The sequence below is a fragment of the Fusarium oxysporum genome, chromosome 4 (genome assembly GCF_000149955.1).
Source record: "Fusarium oxysporum f. sp. lycopersici 4287 chromosome 4, whole genome shotgun sequence".
Taxonomy (NCBI): domain Eukaryota; kingdom Fungi; phylum Ascomycota; class Sordariomycetes; order Hypocreales; family Nectriaceae; genus Fusarium; species Fusarium oxysporum.
In genome coordinates, this window is record NC_030989.1 from 1,223,501 (window position 1) to 1,247,892 (window position 24,392).

At 48.7% G+C, this 24,392-nt stretch overlaps 11 protein-coding genes across 17 annotated transcripts; 5 read left to right on the forward strand and 6 right to left on the reverse strand.

Moving 5' to 3' along the window:
• Positions 1-99: 99 nt before the first annotated feature.
• Positions 100-953, forward strand: FOXG_07813 (uncharacterized protein). Its single transcript, XM_018386453.1, has 2 exons — positions 100-319; positions 376-953. Exons 1-2 carry the CDS (start codon positions 167-169, stop codon positions 664-666), a joined length of 444 nt encoding a protein of 147 aa, XP_018243625.1. The 5' UTR covers positions 100-166; the 3' UTR covers positions 667-953.
• FOXG_07814 (serine/threonine-protein phosphatase 2B catalytic subunit) lies at positions 745-3,648 on the reverse strand. Its single transcript, XM_018386454.1, has 4 exons — positions 3,000-3,648; positions 2,216-2,805; positions 1,262-2,166; positions 745-1,212 (listed from the first exon to the last, which is right to left on the reverse strand). The coding sequence occupies exons 1-4, from the start codon at positions 3,172-3,174 to the stop codon at positions 1,182-1,184; spliced, it is 1,701 nt and encodes a 566-aa protein (XP_018243626.1). The 5' UTR covers positions 3,175-3,648; the 3' UTR covers positions 745-1,181.
• A 773-nt stretch (positions 3,649-4,421) lies between these two features.
• On the reverse strand, positions 4,422-5,455 carry FOXG_07815 (oxidoreductase; the record flags this gene model as incomplete). Its single annotated transcript, XM_018386455.1, has 4 exons — positions 4,422-4,536; positions 4,592-4,724; positions 4,781-5,164; positions 5,215-5,455. 4 exons carry the CDS (start codon positions 5,453-5,455, stop codon positions 4,422-4,424), a joined length of 873 nt encoding a protein of 290 aa, XP_018243627.1.
• Positions 5,456-6,262: 807 nt separating this feature from the next.
• Positions 6,263-8,224, reverse strand: FOXG_07816 (uncharacterized protein; the record flags this gene model as incomplete). Its single annotated transcript, XM_018386456.1, has 10 exons — positions 6,263-6,435; positions 6,493-6,564; positions 6,618-7,224; positions 7,276-7,387; positions 7,441-7,528; positions 7,583-7,646; positions 7,707-7,773; positions 7,825-7,842; positions 7,900-8,139; positions 8,196-8,224. 10 exons carry the CDS (start codon positions 8,222-8,224, stop codon positions 6,263-6,265), a joined length of 1,470 nt encoding a protein of 489 aa, XP_018243628.1.
• Positions 8,225-8,527: 303 nt separating this feature from the next.
• FOXG_07817 (uncharacterized protein) lies at positions 8,528-11,001 on the forward strand. The gene has a single exon (XM_018386457.1). It carries the CDS (start codon positions 9,578-9,580, stop codon positions 10,730-10,732), a length of 1,155 nt encoding a protein of 384 aa, XP_018243629.1. The 5' UTR covers positions 8,528-9,577; the 3' UTR covers positions 10,733-11,001.
• Positions 11,002-11,508: 507 nt separating this feature from the next.
• FOXG_07818 (uncharacterized protein) lies at positions 11,509-13,245 on the forward strand (the record flags this gene model as incomplete). Its single annotated transcript, XM_018386458.1, has 1 exon — positions 11,509-13,245. One exon carries the CDS (start codon positions 11,509-11,511, stop codon positions 13,243-13,245), a length of 1,737 nt encoding a protein of 578 aa, XP_018243630.1.
• A 114-nt stretch (positions 13,246-13,359) lies between these two features.
• On the forward strand, positions 13,360-13,632 carry FOXG_19544 (uncharacterized protein; the record flags this gene model as incomplete). Its single annotated transcript, XM_018399781.1, has 1 exon — positions 13,360-13,632. The coding sequence occupies one exon, from the start codon at positions 13,360-13,362 to the stop codon at positions 13,630-13,632; it is 273 nt and encodes a 90-aa protein (XP_018243631.1).
• A 1,228-nt stretch (positions 13,633-14,860) lies between these two features.
• FOXG_07819 (uncharacterized protein) lies at positions 14,861-20,199 on the forward strand. Of its 7 annotated transcripts, XM_018386461.1 has the most exons (6): positions 14,861-15,842; positions 15,900-15,930; positions 15,997-16,064; positions 16,129-16,134; positions 16,194-16,819; positions 16,874-17,305. In XM_018386461.1, exons 1-6 carry the CDS (start codon positions 15,800-15,802, stop codon positions 17,243-17,245), a joined length of 1,146 nt encoding a protein of 381 aa, XP_018243634.1. In that variant the 5' UTR covers positions 14,861-15,799; the 3' UTR covers positions 17,246-17,305. The 7 variants fall into 7 exon arrangements, with proteins under 7 accessions (XP_018243634.1, XP_018243633.1, XP_018243637.1 ...); XM_018386460.1 differs by having other exon boundaries at positions 14,861-15,930; positions 16,874-20,199; XM_018386459.1 differs by having other exon boundaries at positions 14,941-15,930; positions 16,194-20,199.
• On the reverse strand, positions 14,967-20,235 carry FOXG_07820 (uncharacterized protein). The gene is made up of 2 exons (XM_018386466.1): positions 19,827-20,235; positions 14,967-19,776 (listed from the first exon to the last, which is right to left on the reverse strand). Exons 1-2 carry the CDS (start codon positions 20,022-20,024, stop codon positions 17,509-17,511), a joined length of 2,466 nt encoding a protein of 821 aa, XP_018243639.1. The 5' UTR covers positions 20,025-20,235; the 3' UTR covers positions 14,967-17,508.
• A 399-nt stretch (positions 20,236-20,634) lies between these two features.
• FOXG_07821 (uncharacterized protein) lies at positions 20,635-21,588 on the reverse strand (the record flags this gene model as incomplete). The annotated part of the gene is made up of 2 exons (XM_018386467.1): positions 20,635-21,276; positions 21,331-21,588. 2 exons carry the CDS (start codon positions 21,586-21,588, stop codon positions 20,749-20,751), a joined length of 786 nt encoding a protein of 261 aa, XP_018243640.1. The 3' UTR covers positions 20,635-20,748.
• A 189-nt stretch (positions 21,589-21,777) lies between these two features.
• On the reverse strand, positions 21,778-24,315 carry FOXG_07822 (uncharacterized protein). The gene is made up of 3 exons (XM_018386468.1): positions 23,794-24,315; positions 23,289-23,740; positions 21,778-23,239 (listed from the first exon to the last, which is right to left on the reverse strand). The coding sequence occupies exons 1-3, from the start codon at positions 24,208-24,210 to the stop codon at positions 22,639-22,641; spliced, it is 1,470 nt and encodes a 489-aa protein (XP_018243641.1). The 5' UTR covers positions 24,211-24,315; the 3' UTR covers positions 21,778-22,638.
• Between the last annotated feature and the right edge of the window lie 77 nt (positions 24,316-24,392).

Below are 24,392 nucleotides of genomic sequence, written 5' to 3' on the forward strand. Positions count from 1 at the left end.
GATCAAAAGTCGTTCTGCCGTGAATTACCGCCAGAACCTGGACCTGCTTTTGGTATAGTGCGGGGTGGTGGGGCCGCCTAGCTCAGCGGCAACGCCTGAACTTAACAGCTCGAATGGGATTCAAAGCTACAGCTCAACTCTACTAAAGCATAATACTTCTTCAAAGATGGCGACTGTTGATGTTAGACAAGACTCTTTCCCTTCGAGATCTAGAGAGGTTTCAGGTCTCGTGAATGGAATAGCTACAGAGATTACATCCACCAGTTTCGCTGACAAGATCCTCATCACTATCTCCCAAGAAGGCCGACTTTCACAATGGGTAATTGAGTACTAGGTCCTAGTCTTCAAGCTCTACTACAGCTGACATCGTAACAGATACAAGTACCCTTGACAGGGTCATCATCTGGAGTTGTTGAGATGAATCTGCCCAGCTCAAACAAAGGCCTTCTTCCATCAACACATCTCATACCAACAACGCTATTTGGTGGAGGGGGTGAGGAGCGTGAAACTCTAGGTCAGCTTTACGCAGCACAAATTGCCAGCCAAATTTGTCTCAGATCGCCTGATGACCGACGAATACTGGTCCTTGGACTTGGACTTTCCAAAACAGATCTGGAGCGCGAAGCTTTCTTTGATCTTTTGGAGCTTGCCCAAAAGGTATTATGAGTTGGGCGAAGAGGTGCTCCCTAAGATGTCAGCAAGATATACTGTGGCTGTAACAGTCTACCGCCAGTATCCAAAGAAGGGTTGCAGCGTTTTACACCAAGGTTTATCAAAAGAGCTTATTGAAGCTGCCATCTTCAGACACAAATCACAATTGACTATTTAAAAGCATTCATGTATTCATTAAGGTGCATCGCCAACTTGAAACTCTGGGCAGCACATCCCCTTATAGACAATGTGCTCAATGCTATTTGCATATTCTACTTGGCACCCGAAGTAACGACGTCGTCATCTATCCTGCTTTTGTTTCTTGCCCAAGTTCAGAGCGTAGGACCAGTAACGACAACCTGACTTTTCGTTGCTAGTGTAATGACCAGAGCGTCAGCAGTCACGATGAAGAGGAAAATCTGGCAGCCTTCTCCAGCCATTCATATGTGGGAGAATGATAATTAGTCGTTCATCCAAGTCCTTCACCAGTATTTATAACAATAACGTATATGCTACTGCAAAAACTATGTTCATGACGTTGGAGCTCGGTTCTTGCGATCACTGGCGGATGTTAGTGGCTTAACTCATGCCATGATATTGAATGACTTACGTGCTGAGCCTTCTGGAGAGCTGCTGCAATTTCTTGTCATTGTTGGCATCATCAGCTGCCTTCTGAAGCGCGGTGTTTCGCTCCTCCTCCTGGTGCTTGACAACTTCCTCGTGAGTGGGTGGCAGCCTCTCGTTCTGTAAATCGACCTTTCGAGCATCCTCGAATCCGTTGATTGCGTTCTTGAGGCCTTCGGCACCAAGCATAAGAGTTCCCGCGGGCAATCTTCCACCAGACACAGTCTTGAGTTCTGTGACCTTCTCGGACTCCTCGCGAAGCACCTGGAATACACGAGACAGCCGTCCGATGGCGAGAATCTTGTTCTTGATGGCTCTACGTCGAACCTCAATCGACTCAGGGTCATTGGACAAAGCTGGCGAGGCGGGGCCAGGCGAGGTTGAAGAGGGTGTCTCTTCTTTAAGTTCCTCCTCTGAACAGGTGCTGAGAATGGCGATGAGCATATCGGTGATCTTCTCCCCCACGAAAGGAAGAGACCAGGTGAAAACGTCCATGAAGTTGGGGAGCCAATAAGGATGAGGAGTGCAATTGAACTGTCGAATGTTCATCACGTTGTTCTCATACTTGAGTACCGCAGCCTTGTTGTTGTACACATCGAGGTAATTAGGGGCGGAGAAAATGGTCATAACACTTGGAAAGCCGGTGGTTCTGGTCTTGCGGTACATGCGGTAGCCGGCATCTTGGGCCTCGTGAGCACGAATGATTGAAAGAAGGTTATTCTTTTCCAAGAAGGCGCAGGCGGCTGGATAGGAGAAAAAGTATGAGCATCCTCGGACATGGTTGTGTAGGAAATAGTCGCTTGTCTTCTCCTGGCCAAAGTCTTCGAGAGGATCAGCCCAGAGGATGTCGCACATAAGGCCCTGAGTAGGAGGCTCGCGGAAACGATCAATCTAGTAAAGGTTAGTCACAGGTTTGTGGCCAGGAAGCGGATCAACTAACGCTCTTCAAGTCGTCGAGTGTGTGCAACTCTGGGCTCAGTCCACCATGAATACAAAGAAATTGCTTGTTCATAACAGCAGCAAGGGGAAGGGCGCAGAATGATTCCATGCAGGCCTCGTAGATAGTCTCTGAGTATTTGTGCTTGCACTCGAGCTTGAAGGTGAAGTAGTCAGTCAAGTGGCGACATTCATGGTTTCCTCGCAACAGCCAGAGGGTCTTGGGGTAATGGATCTTGAGACACCAGAGGTAGAGGACACACTCTATGCTGAAGTAGCCTCGGTCGACATAGTCACCGAGGAAGAGGTATCGGGTCTCAGCGGGGTCACCTCCGACTTCGAACAGCTTCATCAGATCGTAGTACTGTCCATGAACGTCACCACAGACAGTGATGGGAGCGTCCATCTCCAGAAGGTTGGGCTCGGCGCGCAGAAGCTCGGTACCCTTCCTGATAATCCAAAGAGCCTGCTCTTCGGTAAGACGGCCCTCGCGATAGAAATGCTGCTTAAGAAACTGAAGGTTGGGCTTGGAATGGGTGTCATCCTCGAAGAATTGCTCGTCGGTAGGCTTGTACATGGCAGGCGCTTGGACATCTGTGAAAATGCGATAGATTCGAGTCAGTCAAAGTAAGAGAAGCTTATGAGAAAGACCATAGCTGTAATGTCGAAGGTACCATGATACCAGCCTGAGCGGTAGCTAGGAATACTGTGGACAAATCTGCGACAACATTGTTGTCGATGATGATGGCGGGGTTGAGGCGGCGACAACTGGAGGGGATGTCACGAACCTTTGCACACACGCTCCAAGGTGCTGACCTGGGTGTTATCCTCCATGGTGTGAATAGTAAAATCGATCTCGGGTACCGGCTTCTTCTCCTGAATGGCGCGAATGGCATTGTCGACCTGGACGTTGCGTCGCTCCTCAGTAGAGGGCGCAGTGTTGGCCTCGCCTTCAGAGTCCATGGTGGGCGGCTAGGGGGCGACGAGGCGAGAGGAGGAGAGAGCTGGCGGCGGTGAAGGCGTTGAGAGTTATGATCGATGAATGAGTGATACTTATAGAAGCTTGCACAAAGAAACAATGCAATGCGACTATGTAAAAAGGCAGACGGCGATGCGCAAGGGAAGTTTCTGAGGGAATGCCGTGGCCGGGTTTGAAAGAAGACGGTTACTGGATATAGGTAGGGCTGACTAGAAAGAGCGGGAGGTCAAGTTGGGAGGTAAGAACTCAGCAGCCACTGCCAGTTGGGAGATGACGGTTGAGCGATTCTAAAGGAAGGGGCCACCGGGCTTGGGTACCCCGGGAGGGAGCTTAAGTACTGATCCAGCGTTGGCAGGTGGAGATATACGAGTGAATGCGGGCACAGTACTTGATCGTCTGGGCCGCTCTTCTGAATCTTACAGCTCCTCACGTTTATTCCAATGACAGGTGCTGACCTCGGCCCAATTAGAAGATAGCAGTAATTAAAGGTAGGATTCTCGCTCGCGTGGTCATCATTCGTTTACCAATGGAAAAAGATACAGCTGAACTTTTCATTCTCTCTTTGCGCTACTGCGCAACGTTAATTTGTCCTACGGGGAAGGGAAAGCTAAGGTACCGACCGACTGCCCTGAAACTTGCTGCTAAAATCGGATATTTGGCTGGGCCTAGAATCTTATCAACGATCCAAGTGGGATAACGGTTTTAACGAAGAGAGCGGTGAATGGTGCAATATTATTGCTCACTTCGTAACATTCTGCGCATTTGCGCTCATATCGATGTTATTCACGAACCTACCTATGTAGCCTATGAGTGTAGTCCACTAAAACCCCTGAGGCAGAGGAATCCGAAATCTGACGATCATTGACGAGGACACGAATCTTCACATTCCTAGCCCGTGTTACGCCCATCTGCAGTTCATTATTACAGCTCACCAACATGTCTTTGCTCCTCGTGGCTGCTGAATAGTTCGTTTGCTTGGAACGGTCATTTCCTGATAAAGCCATCTTGGCGCTTCTGGCCCAAGATGCTAACTTTGAGCACATTATCTGACCTCAGCCAAGTCTTAGGGCAGCTGCCGAAACGACGTTGACATATGTATTCATATTCAATGTAATACCTTTGATATCTGTTCTCCAAACTCCCTTGTGCCAATGCATAGGTAGGCAGCTAGTTTTGTTACCCAAACATGACATGGTATGAATGCTCAACTGCGAACATTTTGGAGCCATCTTTAAGGAACACAGTAACCACCATCAACGACCAGGTCATGACCAGTTGTAAAGGATGAGGCATCACTAGCCAGGTACAGATAAGCTCCCTTGAGCTCTCCAGTTTCGCCTTGACGTCTAGATATGGTGTTAGTCAACAGCAAGTGAAATTTCGATGTCAGTCCAGACTCACCCAGCAACTGTCTTTTCCTTGAAAATGTTCTTGACGTCCTCGCTGATGAAATCTGTGATCTCGGTCTTGATATATCCAGGTGATACAGTGTTGACACGAGCAAAGCCTGTCCATTCCACAGCCAGAGATTTACCTAAAAGCCTACAGTTAGTCGTAAAAGCTTAGTTCTGCAAATGATATAACACTTACAGAAGTGGATTACAGCTGCCTTCGAAGCGTTGTATACTGCCTGCAATTGAGGGATGTTGACGATGCTTCCACTCATAGATGCTGTAGCAATGAAGCTGCCCGCCACAAAATTTGTCAATTTCTTTCCATCCAACGTTGTGCCCTCTTTCTTCTGTCTTCGGAAATGTGCTCCTGCACTCTTGGCGCACCACATGACACCGTCAACGTTGACCTCCATAACACGGCGAGCTCTCTCAGTAGGCCCGTCGATGAAGGGCCCGTCTTCCCAGGCAATACCGGAATTGGCCACAAACACATCAAGACGACCACTGAAATCGGAGATAATGTCGTTGATGGCCTTGTCAACTGCTTCGGGTGAGATAACATTGACTTGGTATGCTCGGCCTGGCACTTCATAAGTCACGATGCTAATGAAAAGGGATAAGTTGGCTTACACTTGACACCGTAGTCCTTTTCTATCTTCTCAGCTTCTTTCAGTGCTTGCTTGTTGCTGTTGTACCAGATAGCCACATTGGCGCCAGCCTCTGCCAGCCCTTGAGCAATGGCTAGACCAATACCTGCACCAGCGCCAGAGACAATAGCTGTGCGGCCTTTGAGAGAGAATAGTGGAAGAACTCTGGAAGTGTCTGGCACCGCCATGTTATCATGGTGAAATGCACCAGTTTTAGGATCCATGATTGCGAATCAGGTTGAACTCAGACAATATTGATGTTGTTACGAGTGAACCTCTGGCGTTGAGTGGTAAGCTTCAGGTCAACAAGGTTACGCACCCAAATCAATATTTGTAGGGCACCGTCATACTTTATATAGTCCTGTAACTTTTGTCCAATACCAAGCATCCTCGGCTCTTCTCCCAATTGAATATCTATCCTCATTTTGCGACATTTATCGACGAACCAAACACATCAGACCAAGAATCTCTCACAGCCCTTGTCCCTTCGGTGGACCCAACGCACTGTATTACCTTTAAGGTCTGGAGGTTAGCAAGGCACAAAGCCGTCTCCACCGTCTGGCGCACCTATGAACAAGCGTCATTCACAGATTAGCCGTTGTAAGACTTGATGTTTTGTGATACGCTGTAACAGCTTCATGGAGAAATGCCTCTAGTGTGCCTGCTATTTCTATCAGGGCCCGGATGTTCACTTTCGGCCCCGTTACTGTCCATTCAGCTCCGATCAATTTTCCATAACTCGCCGGGTTGAACTATCAAGTGGCCGAGTGGATTTCGCGGGGTTAAAGCGTTCCCCGCCATTAGCAGCTGTGCCAAATTTGACATAACCTTCTCTCTGCATTCAGGCTGGCCTCGATCGCGGGTAAAAAGAACCCTCCATCTGCCTAACATTGAACAACTGACACGCAACCTGCTACAGCCGGGAAGTGCATGTTACTAGAGCTCTGATTTATGAGTCTTACTGATAAGGGGCCAACTATTTCAACAGCCATCCAGCTAAAATCGAATCGCTTCCTTGTTTACCGGCTTCTTCAACTTTCCTGTATGACAGGCGCTTCTTGTTCAGGAGCTTTAGTAACGTCTTTGTAGTTCTTGCTCCGAGTATGACCTATGACCCTCGGTCTGTTGTTGTAGCTGCGTCCATCGACCCGACCTCCTGGTGTGTTTGTCACCCGGTAGCAAGACACAAAGTCATCATAGGGGACTGTTGAGTGAAAGGTCAGCCAATACGTAAAATTCAGAGCATTGATTGAAGACCTACTGTAGGCGCCACAGATTCGCCGAATGCCCTTGAACGCACTTCGGCCGTGCAAAACTCGCCAGTTGTTGAAGACTAGAGAAGGTCAATATGTGATTGTAATTTCAGCAAGGCATCTCTCCACTTACTGACGATCTTTCCGGGTTCCAACTTGAACCAATATTCATTCTCTTTGCGGCGCAAAATCTCATTCCACGCTCGAGCCGCGGCGTACCAGTTCTTAGCCTCGTAGGGATTCACAGCACCACGATCATCGTTATTCCAACGAATTCGCTTCAAATGACCACCTTGCTCCTGCTCAATGACAGGATACACCTTGTCTGGAGAAATAGATATTCCTACGTTACCGCTTGCATGCCATGGCAGCTCGACTTGGGCAAGAGTTTTGAAAGCCCAAGGGTTCTCCTTTCTTAGAGTTACAGCAGCTTTGAAGCCATCAACAAGGAGTGACTCTCCGCCTAAGGACTCCCCTTCTTCAAGCGCTTCACCCGGAGCTGGCTCGTGTGAGAGACAGTGAAATGCTTGTAAGCCTGCAGGCTCGGTAAAATATGTAGTGTCTGTATGAGCTGGCAGAGCGAGGTTTGTGTACGCCGTATCAGCCATAGCAAGATCTGGTGTAAAGTCGTAGAAGCCGCCATAATGTGTATTTCTGATCGGACCCAGGCGCTTTAGGAGATCTTCCGTGGACTCGGGATAGACTGGTGCATCTGTGACGAAGCAGAAGCCGTGAATACGCTATGATGCGTAAGTTATTGCGCCATGGTTATAGGATTCAAAATGTCTTACAATATTTTTCGTAAGCTCACCGATAGCTTCCCAACCGTGGTCGACAAAGAATTGGTTGTAAGGAACTGAGGGAGGATGAGTCCCAATGGATGAGTCCCACAATCGGATCATACTAAACTGTTAGAGATCTCGATATTGCAAGTAGTTTAGTGGTGATGAGCTTACTGATCCTTACCAAACTCTTTGGCGTATGCTCCTTTGAACCAGCAGTAGAGGTATGACAGAGGATGCTGGCTCTCGTGGCCGTCAGACCCTATCGCAGTAAGTATTTATCGATAGCGCCACTCATAACCAAATCGGCTCTTACAGTTAACATGGAGTTTGTCCTCTGTTTCTTTGAAATCAACTACTTTGAGATCCTCCTCTTTCAACTAAGTCGTGTGTCAGTATAGCTACATGGCCCCCAATGTGACGCAGAAGTAGTCACCCACCTGGAAAGTGTCAACATTCCTTTGCTTTGTATCCTGGTTAACACATTGGCTGCATTGGCAGTTATCTCTAGAAACCCATGAGCGTTAAGCAAGCGATTAAGCGCGGTCGTCTACTCACCGTAACCACATGTTAGGACTTCACCCCAAGGCCAAATGTCAGCGACCTCAATCTCATAAGCGCAGCTTCACTTACAAGGTACGATACTCGGTTGTACTTTTACCATCCAAGGCCTGGCGTTCCATGCGAATCTGCGATGTTTCTGTACGTTGAATAGTTGTTTTGTGGGCGGACTTTTCGATTTGCATCCCCATTTCCGATTGGGCTTCCCTTTGCCTCCTTTTGGCTTCTTGGGATAGCATGGAGCCCAGACTGTACGTTTTCTTCCCAGAGACTGCGGCGCTTAAAGGACCAGGACGGCTAAAGAGCCTGGTGCTGTGGATAGTAGAGCAATTAGCATGGTTAGTAGAGTCATGAGAGTATCAAATTACCCCGGAGATCGAGCAAGTCGGCTGAACATTGCGACAGAGTTGAGAGACGGTAAATTATACTAGAGTTTTTGTTTAGAGGTCAATGACTACGATCGAACTGTCGCATAATACAGTGCTCTTCGCCATCTACCTTATGTATACCTCGGCATATAGCGGCAGCCCCCGATAATCGCATCAGGATTCTCCGACAAACCGAGCTCGCGTGGAGTCGACAAAGCAAAGGGCGTTTTTGTTAATTGACATGGCACGTGCATCTTAAGCTTGAAGGTAGCGCTTGATGTGATATAAATGTCAGTTTTGGCTCTCACTAGTTACTAAGTGGCCAGGATAGTTATAAATCTAAATACGAAATATTTCACCTATTTTAATACTCAACGTTTGCTCTTCTGTATATGAGTTTGCACCCGAGATCCAACAGACAAGACCTTTCTGTTTCGACAACTCCACCTGTTGCTGGGATTTTAGGGCATGGATCAACGGGTGCTGAACCCTGTCGCTGCAACTTTTAACCACGGGAACTGTGTTTTCTTTCTTGGAGCTATCCATGCCCAATATGATGCATCCTATTGACAGTTATCAATTGAAAGAAGAGAACTTAAGTCACGATCAGGCTCAAGAGCCAATCCGATAATTGCTATACCGAAGCTGCTATTTCGAGTTCCCTCCTCTCAACATCGATTTAAATAAGCTACAGCACAAGCCCATTATCAGAACCCTGGGCTTCCCGCGAAGGACACACCTACAGGTACAATGATTTACTTAATTGTTTCGTTTCGTTTTGGCCGGCTGGTCGTTCACCATCCGCGGCCAAGTGGTTGTCTCAACTCCCAATAGCGCGTCCCTCAGGGAATCCTCCCCACTTGTATAAGCGCCAGACCTTGAACCTGCGTCTCTTCGATCCTTGAGGTTTCGAAACCACCGCCCTATAAAAGAGAGTCGTTTCTGGCCTCGCTTCCGAGGGTTTGGGTTGCGTCAGGGGAGAGTAACTTACAGGGGCACATCGACCAATTCTTGGGGCCTAGTCCACGCTATTTGTCGCGCCCGCGGTTAGGATGCCTTCGTGATTGGCTTCACCAGGCGATCCGCGACCCATGCTCTCGAGGCTGACTTGGTTGTTTCTTAGAACAGAACCAACAGCTCGAAAAATAGAGATGGTTCTGGTCTGTGATTCATGTAAGGAAGAACTAACAATGGGACTGGACTGCCGGAATAGCTTGGTATGCGTCTTTCAGTTGCGTCTCCCGTTTCTTTATCATTAAGAACTGCTGCACGGCGTCTGCACATGAGGCGCTTCGCTCTCATTACTACCAGCTCTCTTTCCTTCTGGCGAATCTCAACTCCAGCCTGTCGGTTATATCGCCCATCTTCCATGTAGATGTGCCATGGCTTTTACTCTCCAGCCTCACGAGGGACATCTCCTCAGGATCTTCCTTGTGCTGGTTTCCTTTCTGCTGGCTCCAGCAAGTCCAGCTGTCGTTGAACCACATGTTAGAGTCTTTGCCAAAGAAGAACCTGAAAGCCCTCGAAAGGCTCCTCCGTCCTTCTTGGACTTCCCATCACAACACCAAAGGCGAGATGGGTCATGTCCGATATCCGGAGATCATTGGTGTGGCAACGACCTTCCAGGAGATTTCTGTTGTTCCTCGCAGGCTGATTGCAAGGTCCTTGCTGCAAATACAACCGCTTTATGCTGTCCGAAGAACTCGAAAGGAGAGTGCGAGATTATTTTGCCCATAACCTGCAACATCGAGAGACAGAACCCATCAACGAACCCAGAAGCTGAGGTCAAAACACTTGCACTGGATCGGAAACTAAAACGCTGTGGCGCCATGAACGGGGCCAGGAGATGCTGTCCATTTGGATATAGTTGCAAAGACGATAAGGAATGCGTACTCGACAAAGACCAGGACGAAAGCTATGCCTTCTTGCTCCCGGTCCCTGAATATACATCAGCCACAACTTCTGCTCCAACATCCACAACTACATCCTCATCAACTTCTGATATCCTATCAGTCGAAACATCAGAAGTACCTGACAGGGTTTTCCAACCGCCCTCAGCCTCAGCTGATCCTACGACTTCTACTACGGAGTCAACCACTCCAGATGATAACGAAGAGGAGGAGAAGGGCAGCGGTATAAGCCCAACAGGAGCGGTGACTGCAGGCACTGTTGCTGGCGTCTGCTGTCTGGTTGGAGTAGGCATATTTGTATGGATGAAATGGTTCAGAAAGAAGGGAGACCGAGATACTCCTGAAATGTCGTTAGCCCGGGAATCATGGGGATACTTCTCTACAAGAAGTGCGCCATCAACACTACACCTGCACCTGGCTCGTGGCCCTGATGACAAGTTCATTGTTACACCAACCACGGCCGGGTTCACACCCTCCTACCCACCGCTTGCTCCAATTGTAGATGAGAACCAAAGCCCTGTTGAGCTTCCCGCAACACCCGTATCGCTCTGTATGTGGTCGAATTTCGAAAATGCTGCCGTTGAGGAGCCAAAGTTGGCTTACATCATTCCAGCCAAACGGCAATGACTGGTTTGAACAGAGAAAAGAAAAAAAAGAAGAAGAAAAAAAAACCATTATGATGAACATGATACGCAAAACGATGAACGGTCTACCTTTCTTGTACATAGATTATATATTTTTTTCACGATTTGTCTACTCCTTTTCTTTGTTCCTATCTAGCTATCATCATGATTTGTGATTTTGGAGGTGGAAGATATGTCATCCATCGTGGGATTGTCAGTTTTGTTAGAGACTCTGGAATTTTCATTTACAAGATTACAAACATCATTAACGGATGTCTCTGTGGTGTATCTTGTGATTTCTAGCATCTTCTATACATAGTAAATTACCGTGTACTAACATTCTAAAAAGCCACGACGAGATAAGACTATGATGCAGGTACATTGTACAGTGTAAAATATGAGACAGCACTGTCTTATTGTTTTAGAACCCACTAACGCAAAGACGCAATGTTGTATCAATTTCAACACAGGCTGTTCCAACACGATCACATCTCATTGTCGCAATTGCCTCTTATTCTGCCAATTTTCTCGCCTCCTCAAGTGGCGTTTCCAATTATATATTTCTGCCGACTGCATCATTTCAACCACCATACGGATCGCTATCGCATCAATTTTCTCTGTCGCATTTTCACGCCCACGCAGCTAGGCCATGGCTTACCCTTCGATCGGCACCAATATTCTACCACTACTTTCCTGATCACGGGTCCGAGGCTAAGACACTTCGAGCTGAGCTGCGACTTCGAATTTCTAGGCGGAGGTTAATCCGACCTCCAATACAGCATGACGTCTCAACATCCTGACTTCGACGAGTTCTACGACGATCAAGTGGCAGCTCATCGACAGCTCTTTCCACAACAGAATCCTTGGGATCGCATCACCCAACCGAGTGTCCTAATCTCTTGTCTCATCGTTGTCGTCACTATCACATACAACTTATATGCTTCAACCACCACCTTTCAAGAATCAATACAGCTTTTGGGAACCAGTCTTTGGGACGGTCTTGTATTCATTGTCCCTGAGAGCCTCCTGAATGCCTTGGATACACCCGACAATTCCACTACAATCGCAACCTCCGAGTCAATGAGTCTCGTCGAACGAAGCCACCATGCCGTCAAAAGCGACAAGATGCGGAGGGTCTTGGGGCTGACTCGTCCCGGCGGCGTCATGTCCTCAGTCTTTGAAGTTAGAAACCGCGCCCTCTCCATGACCGGCAGCGTTTTGGGCTTGAAGACCGAATCCGATCGTCCACCAGGTCTTGGCAATATGGACAACTCATGCTACCAGAATAGCATCCTCCAAGGACTTTCATCACTCAAACCTCTACCTGAATACCTCTCCACTTATCTTGAGGCATCGAATAAAAGTGGCGATCAAGACGTTGCGCAAACATTACGGACCCTGATCGCCGACCTGAACGACGTTTCGAATTATGGACGCACGTTATGGACTCCAAGTCTGCTCAAGTCTATGAGCACATGGACTCAACAGGATGCTCAAGAATACTACTCTAAATTATTAGACGATATCGATAAGAGTGTCGCAAAGGCTATCAAGAACGCGCAGCCTCAACATCCCGGTCTGGCCTTTAAGATTGATAAGGACGACGCTGCTGTAAGTGAGCATAGCGACGACAGTGGTTATCAAAGCGTAATAACTGCACCCGAGATCAAGTCGGGTCACAATCCGTTGGAGGGTATGCTCGCACAAAGAGTGGCCTGTGTTCAGTGCGAACATTCCGAGGGGTTATCCATGATACCTTTCACATGCTTGACACTGAGTCTTGGTTTGAACAAGAATCAGCATGACCTGTATGAAAGGCTGGACGCTTACAGCAAAGTGGAAGCGATCGAGAACGTCGAGTGTGCCAAGTGTACCCTTCTGAAGCATGAAGACCTTTTGTCTAAGTTGGTAGACAGGATGCGACACAACGGGACGCCAGACGAGCAGCTCCAAAAAGCTCTGCGCCGACTTGAGGCAGTGAAGCTAGCTTTGGAAGAAGATGATTTTGAGGAAAAAACTCTGACGGAAAAGTGCAGCATTCCGGCTAATAACAAAGTCAGCTCTACGAAGACCAAGCAGATTGTTATTTCTCGAGCGCCAAAAAGCTTGGCAATCCACATGCAACGATCGGTGTTTGATCCTTCTACTTTCAACATGATGAAGAACTCGGCTCCAGTCAACTTTCCCATGACACTGGATCTTGGCCCGTGGTGTTTGGGTAGTGCCCCCAATTCCTCAACCCAGGCATCGAGCGCAGAGGAGAAATGGGACGGGGACCCTCGAGAATCAATGATAGCTGGCGACCAAGGCTCATCCAAATTTACGGGACCTATCTATGAGCTTCGAGCAGTGGTGACACACTATGGGCGGCACGAGAACGGGCACTACATCTGTTATCGCAGATATCCACGACATAGCCCGCCTGTCAAAACAGTTGACGATGAGGAACCTGATAGCAGGTGGATATTCAGCCTGAGCTCGAATCAAAGAATCAGAGAACCGACGTCGAGAACCTGAGGATGACTGGTGGAAGCTGAGCGTTCCCACCTCTTAAGACGATTAAGAAGATTTTAGTGATTAACCCTTTCCCCCGGCGTCTTTATGCTCTTTTACGACTGTGTGGACTCTACGATGGCTATGAACAATCAAGACGAAAGTATGCAAGATGCAAATGAGGTTGCAGATCTTGGTGCCGCAACCGGGCTGGCCAGTGCAACGGACAACACGGCTCAAATAACCCAGGGGCACGAAACTCAAGCGTCCAATGGCAAGCCAGAGGAGGCATCGAATTTGGAAGAAGACGCCACGTCATGCATCGCAAATGATCAGGCTGCCGTTGAAACGACAACGCGCGGCTCTAATCTGATCACCAATACAGCTCCATTGGTTCATGTTGCGCCATAATGCATTGTAAAGCTGAAGGATGGAATTTGGAAAGGAAGAGGCGGTGCATGAGTAGACAAGGCTTCAAGTCTCGGCGCGCAACAAGCGAAGAGCAGACACGCTTGGTGTCATTTATGGGTTTTATTCAAAAGCATAGCGATGGCGTTGAAGAACCAGTTAAGAATGGTTGGCATACCTGTTTATTGTAAGAAGGGTCTGGGATAGAGAGAGAAAGCGGTTCAAAGGGCATGTTGTATTGAAGTTAGTTAGGTTATTATAAGGGTTGATACCAATGGTGGTACTCTGTGCACGGGATTATAATGCATAGACAGGTTTCTCGGCGCAGCAGACCGATCGTTGTCACAAGCCAGAATTGAATTGTTAACCGAAATTGTTGTTTCTCGCTTGGATGAATGGGTTAATATGTTTCAGTGAGGGAAAGGCCAAAAAAAGTTATAAATATGGTGCCGGCACTGAAGGGCCGAGAATAGAGAGTCGAGAAGCGGTTTGGCCCACTTCAGTGGGAACGGACCCGACGGAGTGCCGAAACAATAACGGCAGGACGCCGAGGGAAAATGCGTAGTGGTATTCTGTAGTGTCAGTTGGTTGATCAACCTCCTGAAGAAGCGGGATAAACTTCACTCCGCGGTTATATCGGCAACTAGTAAGGAGGGCGTCTAAGTTGATGGTGAGTTTCTGAATATCTGCTAAATGTGTCATGTTGAGGAAAATACTAGTTAGAGACAATATGAGATGTCATCGATATGCAAGTCCCTTGGCATAATTCCTCATATGCAATGAACATCGCAATTCTGGAGGAATTCAACAGCTCGTATAATTGTTAGTGGCCCCATCCGATTAGAGCCAGTTCAACTTTCGAGGACCTGGTCTGTGAGGTGCTACGTACTCGGCCAAGACCGATCAAAGGGAAAATTGACAGCTGCCATGTGCTTTCTGTTCATCCTGCTCTCACAGTCCCACAGTCCAGAGGACCAAACAAGTTAGGTGGTTACAGATGAAATCTAGAACAAGGAGGGTCTCCTCGTATAAACAGCTCGCAATTATGCCAAGCTTCCTGTGCCAACCAGGGGACAACGCTTAGCTGTGTCAAAGCATCAGCCTGATTGGTCAATCCGTAAACAGAAACCCCCGGGACAGGGTCTCTGACATCCATGCCCCAGGTGCTGATCCGCATGGGCTTGCCTTGCCGTCTAGCCAGCTTTTGCCTTGTGGGACGATTTGTCCTGCGCCCCTTTGCACTGGAAAAGCTTCGCCTGTGATGATAGGTTTCAGCGTAACTTGCTTGGCAGGTACGAGGAGTAAGACGAACGACGGGGAATTCTTTCACGAGGGTCTGTTGACTTATTAGTTCCGCTCTTTGACCCAGTTGTTGGTTGGAACTCGGCGTCTTTGTCTGAAGAGCAGGGCGTTAAGTCGTAGGATTTGTTCGTTTGGGAGCCGATGTTGGGTTGTCTATGTCAGAGATCGGCAACATTGAGCCGACGTTTGGCTAGGGACAGGCCCATTTCGAGGCTGAGCCTGATGAGAAAACGTACATCCTTGACTGCGATTGTATCGTGTTTTGTTAATAAGTACGATGAACCCACGTGTGTGGTGCCTTGTCGAAATTTGAAGGTTATATCCTGCTTTTGTCTCTGCTTCTGTTTCTTTGTTTTTTGCAATAAATCTAAAAGCAAATAATTCTGAGAACAAAGAACGACGTATATGAAGCTTCCTGCTTTCATACACAGATCGATCACATCACTAATAAAGGCAGTCGCAACTAACAAGCTCGCATCAGATCAGCTTCCGCTTGCACCAACAGGAAGTTGCTCGACCAGCCACTTTCCCAAACCGTGCTATTCGACTTGTCTTGTGAGACCTCCTCATCATCAAACTCTCTCTTTCCAGCCTCTTAAGACACCGAATTTCTTTTTCTTTACTTTCGGTCCCTTTTCTTCTCCTCCCTCTTTTTGGACTCTCGACCTTGTTTCTCCCTGCTCTCCCTTGGATAATACGTCACTCGAAGAGGAGAGTTTGGGTCTAGCTCCAGGTGGCTTTACACTATTTACGCGCTGTATCGTGTCTCCGACGACAGTCAGCAAGGCATCGATCACTTCTTACTCCTCCCAAACTCGAGAAACGAAATCGAAGCATTGTTAACTTTTAAACTGAGACACTCGAAACAATGGCGGGATCAAACGATCTGGAGGCTAACAACAGGATGTCGCGTGGGTCTGAGGCTGTCGACAATGGATTCTCAGAAAAGCCTCTAAACCAGGGAACAGGTTCGAGAATACACGCGTCCGTCTACATAATGTATGTGAACTCTAGATGTGGATAAGTTCTATATGTGCGGGAATGTCTAACATGATGTTTGAACAGAACATGGATTTTCTTTTCCAATACCACGATTCTCTTCAACAAGTGGCTAATTGACACTGCTGGATTCCGTAAGTTTCCTGCTATCGATCAAGTCGTCAAAAATTGAATTCGTTTGCTAACTTACCCTTATAGGATATCGTGAGTATTCTACATGTTCATGCATAGTGTATCATGACGTGAAACTAACAAGCTACCAGCTATCATCCTCACAACATGGCATCTTGTCTTTGCAACAATAGCAACGCAACTGCTTGCTCGCACTACTACTCTTCTCGATTCACGCCATTCACTCCCAATCACTCGACGACTCTACATACGGACCATTCTCCCTATCGGCGTCCTCTACTCCGCCTCACTCGTCTTTTCCAACATCGTGTACCTCTACCTGTCTGTTGCTTTTATTCAGATGCTCAAATCTACCGGCCCTGTCTGCACTCTCGTGGCTTCGTGGGTGTGGGGTGTCGCTCAGCCGGATAGTAAGACATTTGGCAACATCATGCTCATTGTTGCTGGTGTCGCCATTTCCAGTTTTGGAGAGATCGAGTTCTCCTGGTGGGGTTTTATCTTTCAGATGTGTGGCACCATTGCCGAAGCCGTGCGTGTTGTCATGATTCAGGTCATGCTCAGTGCCGAGGGTCTCCGTATGGATCCTCTTGTCGGCCTCTACTATTACGCACCTGTTTGTACCCTTATGAACATGGTCGTTGTCTTGTTCAGTGAAGGCCCCCGATTTAAGTGGGAAGATGCAGCTCAAGCCGGTTATGGCGTACTGCTTGCCAATGCTTGCCTTGCATTCTTCTTGAATGTCATCAGTGTCTTCCTTGTAAGCCAGAATCCAATCCCCCGCAATTCACTTTCACTGCTAACTCCTGTTCAGATCGGTAAAACATCAGGACTTGTCATGACTCTGAGTGGCATTCTTAAGAGCATCCTTCTCGTGGCTGCTTCTGTTGTGCTTTGGGGTACTCACATCTCCCTTACACAAACACTGGGATACGCCGTTGCCCTTATGGGTCTTGTTCTATATTCGATCGGTTACGAACAACTCCTCAACATGTGGGAAGAAGCGGTTGCATGGGGTACCGGTACCCTAAATCGAGAGGGCGAGATGTCTCCTACTTTACGCAAAGCCATCATGATTGGGTGTTTGGGTTTCATCACCGTGATAATTGCTGGCGCGTTATGGCACTATCACGGGCTATCTAGCGAGCATGTAACTCGGGTGACCTCGTCCTGGTTTGCCCATTGATGACGATTTCACTTAGGCACTATATATAGACTTTTAATAATGATCAAACGTTTCAATGAACTTATGTATCCCATCTGTCGTAGAGCTGTGATGCTAAACTGGTCGAAGAGCCCTGCTATGATGGTATCAATTCATGCTTAAAGGGGTATCTTATTAAACCACCTAACCCATGGCAAACGAACTTCCAGCTATATGGCTAGACCTCCAATACTCCTGAAAACTGCCAAAAGTGTAATTGTTATGAGGTGAAAACCAACTCATTATCAACGGCGGCTTCTACTTCCCCGCCTTTCTCGTCGAGGAGATAGACTACGCTCTCGCCTGTTCCTCCTATCCCTCGATCGTTCTCTTTCACGATCCCTGTCACGATCACGTCGATCCGTATCGCGATCTCTGTCCCTGTCTCTTCGGTCTCGGTCCCTATCACGATCTCTGTCCCTATCTCGCTCGCGATAGCTATCTCCACCCCTCAGCTTATCACGATCACCTCTATCTCTGTCTCTGTCTCTGTCTCTTTCTCTTTCCCGGTCTCGATCTTTTGTTGCATCACGTTGTCGGCTGCGGCTCCTGGAACGACTTCTCCTCCGCTCCTCACGACCTCCAGGCGTGTATCTGTCAATATCGTCCTGAATCCGGCGGCGGCGTAGGTCAGGAGATATTTCACCACTGCTTTTTTTATCGTCGAGTCCAGGGATTGGGAGGCCTTTATTCCTGGCGTCCTTCTGAGCCGCCAGATAAGCCTTGGCTTCTTTTTCCCGCTTTCTGACTTCTTCCATCTTCCACTCCTCAAGGCCATCCTGAGCTTTGCTGGAGCTCGGTCGTGCGGCGGTGGCTGTGGCTCGTGAGGGAGAGCGACTACGACGCTCATTTGGTTTTTCCTTTTCCCGTTCTTTCTCGGGGGCCGCTTTTTCCTGTTCCTTCTCGCGAGGCTTTGCTTGATCACGATCGTTACCAGGCCTTTCTCTGCTTCTGCGTCTCAGAGGAGATCTCTCGCGGCCGCGTTCTCGGTCACGAGGTCGGTCTCTGTCTCGTTCACGGTCTCTGTCTCGAGGATCATAATGATCAGCTCCACCAAGGCGAGTGTCGTGAGACCTGCTCTGATCACGTCGAGTACGGGAACGGCTCCTTTCCCGTCTATCAGAGCGCAGTCGTGAGCGGTCCCTTCTGTCTCTGCTTCGATCTCGGCGCTCGGGTCTAGGTCTAGATTGGCTTCTCTCTCTTCGCTCGACCACTCTAGGTCGAGAACGGCTACGATCACGCCTTCGGGATCTGCTTCGCTCGTAGTGGTCATACTTGGGTCGTGATCGGCTTCTAACCGCACGGTCCTCTCTGCCAGTTCGTGAACGAGTCCTGTCCCTTCTAGCTCGAGACCGGCTTCTGTCACGTCTGTCCCGAACACGCGAACCACTGATGCCTCTGCGTGGGGAGTTTGAGCGTCTATCGCGACGAGAATCTCGTTCCCTTAAGCGATCACGTTCTCTATCTCTCTCGCGATCCCCATCGCGGTCGACGATCCGAGAAGCACTACGACTCGGCTTTCGATCGTCCGCGTCAGGTCTCTTGGCCTGTGCAGGTGTTCCAGGGCCATCCCGTTCAGCTCCGAGCCCTGCATCGCTGGTCTTGCGGCCCTCTGCAATCGACGAACGTTCTCGCCTGATCGGGTTGATAGCCGAAACGGGCCCCGTTTTGCGTGGCGGCGGTGCGAGGGAAGAATCAATCTCCAACTCTTGCTTTTGGGCTGGCTTGGAGCTTTCGCGGAGCAGATCGGCCAGAGCCTCTTGCTCCAGTCGGTCGTGTTCTTCTTTGGAGAGCTTCTCTTTCAGCTCTGTAGAGACCGCTGGTTTCTCCTTGTGGCGATCATCCCTATGTCGGTCATGATCACGATGACGATCCCGGTCGCGATCTCGGTCTCGGTCCCTACCCCGATCGCGGTCCCTGTCCCTGTCCCTGTCTCTATCTCTATCCCTTGTGTCACGGTCTCGGTCCCTATCACGCTCGCGCTCTTTGTGTCGCTTTTCTCTTTCAATATCTCGTAGTCTTTCACGTTCCTCGCGCTCTTGTTCGCGCTTTCGGCGACGCTCATCTCTTTCTTCCTGGCGTTTGATTTCAGCTTTCTCTCGCTCTCGCTCTTCCTTCTTTCGTTCCTCTTTGAGGATCCTCCGTTTCTCCTCCTCGATTGCAGCCTCTTTTTGTCGCAGTTCTTCCCGAACTTTTTCACGCTCCGCACGTCGAGCCTCAGTCTCAGCCTCATATTCTTCGTCTGTTTTGGCGCCTCGAAGCTTTTCTGCCTCAGCTGCTTCCTCGCCGACTTCGGCCCGGCGTGTTTCGCGGATTCGCTCCTCTATGGCGCCCACATCGATCAGCTGGCTGATGACATCTTCAGCTTTGTGATAAACCCCAGATCTCTCTAGAGCGCCATCGATTAGAGCTGCAGCCTTCCTCCGGTCAAGTGTGAGAAGCTGCTGTGGGTTGCGCTCAATTTCCTGCTCGGCCACCTCGAGAATCGATTTCGTGACCTGCGCCTCGTAATCCTAATTATGCATTAGTATGGCATTGCGCATGTGTTCCTATCTCATCATACGCTGGCTTCAAACTTGTCCCAAACTTGTTTTCGAATAGAATCGTAGGCTCCCTCCTTCTTGAAGCTATGGGCAAGCGATTCTATTGCTGCTCTTGTCGCGGAAGGTAGAGGAAGATCTGAGGCCTTGAATTTGCGCGGTTCAGGAGCAGGCGCTTTTTCGCCATTCAACGGTGGTTGTTCGACACCTGATTGCGCCATGATGTTGGTGGTATCTGCTGAGGCGCAAGATATTGAAAAGGAGATGTGACAGCGCGCGTCGTGCGAGCGCGGAGATGAATCTTGAAGATCAGCGCATAGCGCAATTTGCCAATCAAGTATTGATGAGCCTTAAAGCTAAAGGGGGGGCAATCTTCGAGAACAAAGAATTAAGTTGACATAAGTAAAGGCAAACAGAGAAAGGGTTCTTTGAGCGACGTGACATACAACACGCCAGATCACGTGGGGCTTTAATGTTAAATGCCACGACTGGTGAGTTACCCTACACTGGAACGGCCCTGGAGATGGCCATGAATTAATGCGAGCAAATATGTTTTTGGAGTTTTACCCTCTGCTAGATATTAGTAAGAATTTTTTATTCCCATATGCTCAGTGTCCTTCTTGTCGTCTTTGTGGATGGTAATGCAGTTCTTTGACGACTGGAAATGAAGACCTAACGTATCACATCTTCCTATGAAACCAACAGTCTCCAGTCTGCTGTAACACTTGACTGAGGATATTTCAGTAAACGAAGACCATGGGAATCAGGGACCAGTGCTAGAAGGAAAAACCTCTTGTTGAACTGATACAAAGAACTTTATTTCAATATTTGGTACCCATAAAGAGCCTCGCCCCAAAGAAGAGACATCATCGACAAACAACACAAGTCACAAAGATATCAGCAACCACCCTCGATTAGAAACCAAGCCTGCCATAACCAATCAGTCTAGTACCGAGTGGTACACTTTGCAGTCGTCGTAGCTCTGGAAGGGCTCTGCTCAACAGATGATACCCCTCCTTCAACGATGGTTGGGCCAGGAACTTCATAGTCAACAGAGCTGGAGTAGACATTGACAAGAATGCCCGGATCTTCGACGTCGTAAAGCTCGGTACCGAGGTACCCAGAGGGGGAGTCGGACCCATCACCCGTGATTCTGAGGTTGAAGCATTGTGGATAGTTTTGGGCACCGCCTCGCTCAAGAGCATTGTGCAGAGCAATGATCTCGTGTCGAAGGACGTAGTTCCCGGATGCAATGTTCTCTGGAATCCGGACGTTCCACCTGTCTCCATTCTCTTGAAGAACGCTGTCTGCATACCTGCCAGGAGTGCCCTGTTCAAGTTGACCCAGACCATCAATCTTGAAGAACTCAAGCTCAGTCTTGTCAACTCGCTCACAAGGGCCCTTGAGTAAAATGAGGATCATTCGATAGATATGTTGAGATGGGACGGTCCAACATATCGAGTTCCAGGCGTTCTAGAGTAGCTCCTGCTTTAAGAAGCCATACTGGCACTTCTGGCGGCATGTAACCCGAGAGCTTGAGGAATCGAAGTTTGGGAGGAGATCCAAGAATTTCAGAAACTTGCTCCTCGGCTTCTTGAGAATCCAGCCAGCAACGACAGGAGGGTTCTCCATGTAGGGAAAGTCAGTGCTGCCATAGCCTTGATAAGACACACCGTTGATGATGATCTCATCAACATGACCATGGGCAGAAACGGTGATTGCAGGAAGAAGAAGGGCAAGCCAGCAAGCGTCCTTGAAACAAGTCATCTTGGAGAGAAGGCTCATGGTGAAGATAATGACAGAAGTTGAGAAATGTCAATGAGTGTGTAGTCAAAGAAAGAGTGTTGGAACTGGATGAAGGAAATGCTCTGCGTTTTTCACTCCTCCTAACCTTGGGAGATCACTCAGATTTTATACCTGAAGCTGGGACTATCAAAATACATTTGAATATCTGCGTTTGAAACTCCCCTGCATCTCCTCCACACCAACGATAACCTTACCTTGATTAAAGGCACACAGGAGCTTTCCTCCGACGTAGTTATCCTGTTTCTTGGCGAATCAACACCCGAAGGATGTATCGGCTGTATCATGATTGGTCTCCCCTTCGGCTGTCAACCTTTATCCCCTGATCTGTACAACATTCCCAGACAAGATTTCCACAGGGCCAAGAAACAGCCACAGTAGGAGATACACCAGACGAGAAACTAGAGTCAGGGGTGAACGCCGTATTATGACTGCTTGAATCAGGGGGAAGAGGCTGAACCAAGCCGTCAACTTGGTCTCTAGACGAATAGGGTGCTGTTTCTATCTGCATGCAAACGGAACAGAACGTGACGGGGGCTTGCAGCCGTTGTTTCAACATGGGGTATTCCGACTGTGCGTACTCATTGGAGAGGCGTTGGTCAATGACCTGCAGCAACCCGTACGCCACTTGGAGTTGAGACGGCTGAAATAGAGTCCCGGGATGCCGAAGGCTGGCTGACAAGTATGAGAGCATAGGATCGGGCAGTCGAGAAAGACTGAAATTAAGGGCAGGCTCAGCACCTAGCTTGCTAAGCAAAAGAAATCTATCAAGCCGAAATCTCACTTGATTGTTAAGTGAACAGAAATTCGTGAGATATTCAAGAGTTGTGATCTGTCGTTTGGATATAAATATTGTGAACTACTAGAAAACAACCCCTTTTGTCATTTTACACCATTTTTTAGAAAGATGGAGGTGGATATCATGCCGTCTCTTCGTCAAGCTCGTAGGGGAGAGATACATCCCAACCGCAACGCCATGCCAGGAAAATGCACCTCAGTGCATACACCACAAACATTCATCATTGTGCCGTCTTAGAACTCGCCTTCCCCGCCATGGCCAACCACGCTGGCAGTCCAAAGACCAACAAGTCCCCACCAGTTGACCTTCCAGCCTCTCCAGAGTCCCTCGCGACCCTGGCCCTTGTAGACTGTGGCGGCAACACCCTTAGTCTTAGCCTTGCCTTTCTTTGCTACGGCTGGTTTCGCGCTGGCGACCTCGTGAGTTCCCTCTTCGTTCACGATATGGAACATGGTGCCAAAAGTGCCTTCATAACGTCCTGGGGGGACAATAGTTGTGAATTGTTGGTCAGGACCGCTAAGTGCTTGCACATATTCGTGGCTTGACAGAACAGAAACCTGACCACGTCGAAGGACAGTCTCAATAGGAAGCTTGAGCAGGATTGCAGATGATGAGGCGACAAATTTGGCGATAGAAAAGGTCATTGGCGAGACCTGGCTGTCGATCATGAACTGAGTTCGGAGAACCAGGGGTGTTGAGAGAGTGATAAGAGGATGGATCAATGAGTTGAGGACGGTTGGCAATACTAGCATCGACGAGCAGAGGTATGAGGGGAGGTTTCTGAGGGTGGCTAGCGTCCTGCGCTGGCCGTTTGAGCTCGGAGTGACGATAAGTCTAGCCAATATTAGTTTTGCTTTTGTAAACAAGATGCGATAGATCATACCTAGTTCGCACCAAGTCTAATGGTGAGAGAGCGAGTCCTGTAGCCACGGCAGCAGTCGCGGCAACAAAGAGCGACGCCCAAGGATACGGCGAGGCGATATCGATCATGCGATCAATGTCCTCTCTAACGCCCATGTCCGGGACATTGAAAATCGCACTGAGAAAACTTCTACCCCAGTTTTCCAGCAGCGACTGCAACACCGTATAGAGAAATGTTGCATTTGATCCCTTCCATACACCCCAAGCACCTTCTTTTCCCCATAGCTGCCCGATCACTTCAAGAATCGAATCTGGTCGGCGAAGTGTGAGGTAATGTTCTGGAACATTCGGTTTCTTAACAGGAGAGGGAGCTCGTCGACCGTGCGAGCTTCTAGGAGTCGAAGGACTGGGAGTCGATGGTACGTGAGATGTAAAATAGGCAGGTTCCTCGCCTTCAGAATCTGAGTCTCCGAACTATGCGTTATGATTTAGCGGTGTACCTCCCACCAAGCTCGAAATTCACTTACACCGCCGTACATAGAACTTCCATGAAAAGAGGGCTGTCTCTTAGGCGTCTCCGGCTCAACAGGAGTTTCATATACAGCATTTTCATCCTGGTTCCGGACCTGAAGCAATGTCTTTGCCACCTCGAAAGGTTGGGCCATGAGCACTGAGGTGTACTTCCATAGCAGCTCGTCGATAAGGTCCTTGACATTCTGGACCATAGACGGGGAGGTATCGCCTAGATAATCATTGTATTCGAGGTCGGAGAGAATATCGCGTGCTTTGGAGGCATATCTTTCACCAGCTGCAGTCACATGTCGTCCATCGGGGAATGGGTTTGGGCTAGGGCTCGACTTATTGACTGTCTCGGCGGCTTCTCCAATTGTGGGAGGGATGTAGTACGGCCTCAAAGGATTGACGCCTTCTCTGTGAGTCGACATGGTTGGCCGAGACAACACGACGACATAAACCTCTATAAAAAATAATTATAGAGAAAATGCGACAGTTGAGAGCTCCAACGTTACCCGATTCTCACCAGAGAAAATGAAATCATGCCTGCCAATGGCCCCACCCCGGCCACCCGGAGTTAGACGTCGGACTCCGGCCAATGAATTTCCCGGCC

Coding starts and splice junctions, on each gene's coding strand:
- FOXG_07813 (XM_018386453.1), top strand. CDS start 167: ATGGCGACTGTTGATGTTAGACAAGACTCTTTCCCTTCGAGATCTAGA. Junction 320..375: donor AAGGCCGACTTTCACAATGG/GTAATTGAGTAC, acceptor ACATCGTAACAG/ATACAAGTACCCTTGACAGG.
- FOXG_07820 (XM_018386466.1), bottom strand. CDS start 20,024: ATGGCGCAATCAGGTGTCGAACAACCACCGTTGAATGGCGAAAAAGCG. Junction 19,777..19,826: donor GGGACAAGTTTGAAGCCAGC/GTATGATGAGAT, acceptor ATGCATAATTAG/GATTACGAGGCGCAGGTCAC.
- FOXG_07817 (XM_018386457.1), top strand. CDS start 9,578: ATGGCTTTTACTCTCCAGCCTCACGAGGGACATCTCCTCAGGATCTTC.
- FOXG_07814 (XM_018386454.1), bottom strand. CDS start 3,174: ATGGACTCTGAAGGCGAGGCCAACACTGCGCCCTCTACTGAGGAGCGA. Junction 2,806..2,999: donor CTTGGAGCGTGTGTGCAAAG/GTTCGTGACATC, acceptor GCATTTTCACAG/ATGTCCAAGCGCCTGCCATG. Junction 1,213..1,261: donor CTCTCCAGAAGGCTCAGCAC/GTAAGTCATTCA, acceptor AACATCCGCCAG/TGATCGCAAGAACCGAGCTC.
- FOXG_07819 (XM_018386459.1), top strand. CDS start 15,800: ATGGCGGGATCAAACGATCTGGAGGCTAACAACAGGATGTCGCGTGGG. Junction 15,931..15,996: donor CACGCGTCCGTCTACATAAT/GTATGTGAACTC, acceptor ATGTTTGAACAG/AACATGGATTTTCTTTTCCA.
- FOXG_07822 (XM_018386468.1), bottom strand. CDS start 24,210: ATGTCGACTCACAGAGAAGGCGTCAATCCTTTGAGGCCGTACTACATC. Junction 23,741..23,793: donor GAAGTTCTATGTACGGCGGT/GTAAGTGAATTT, acceptor CATAACGCATAG/TTCGGAGACTCAGATTCTGA. Junction 23,240..23,288: donor TTAGACTTGGTGCGAACTAG/GTATGATCTATC, acceptor AATATTGGCTAG/ACTTATCGTCACTCCGAGCT.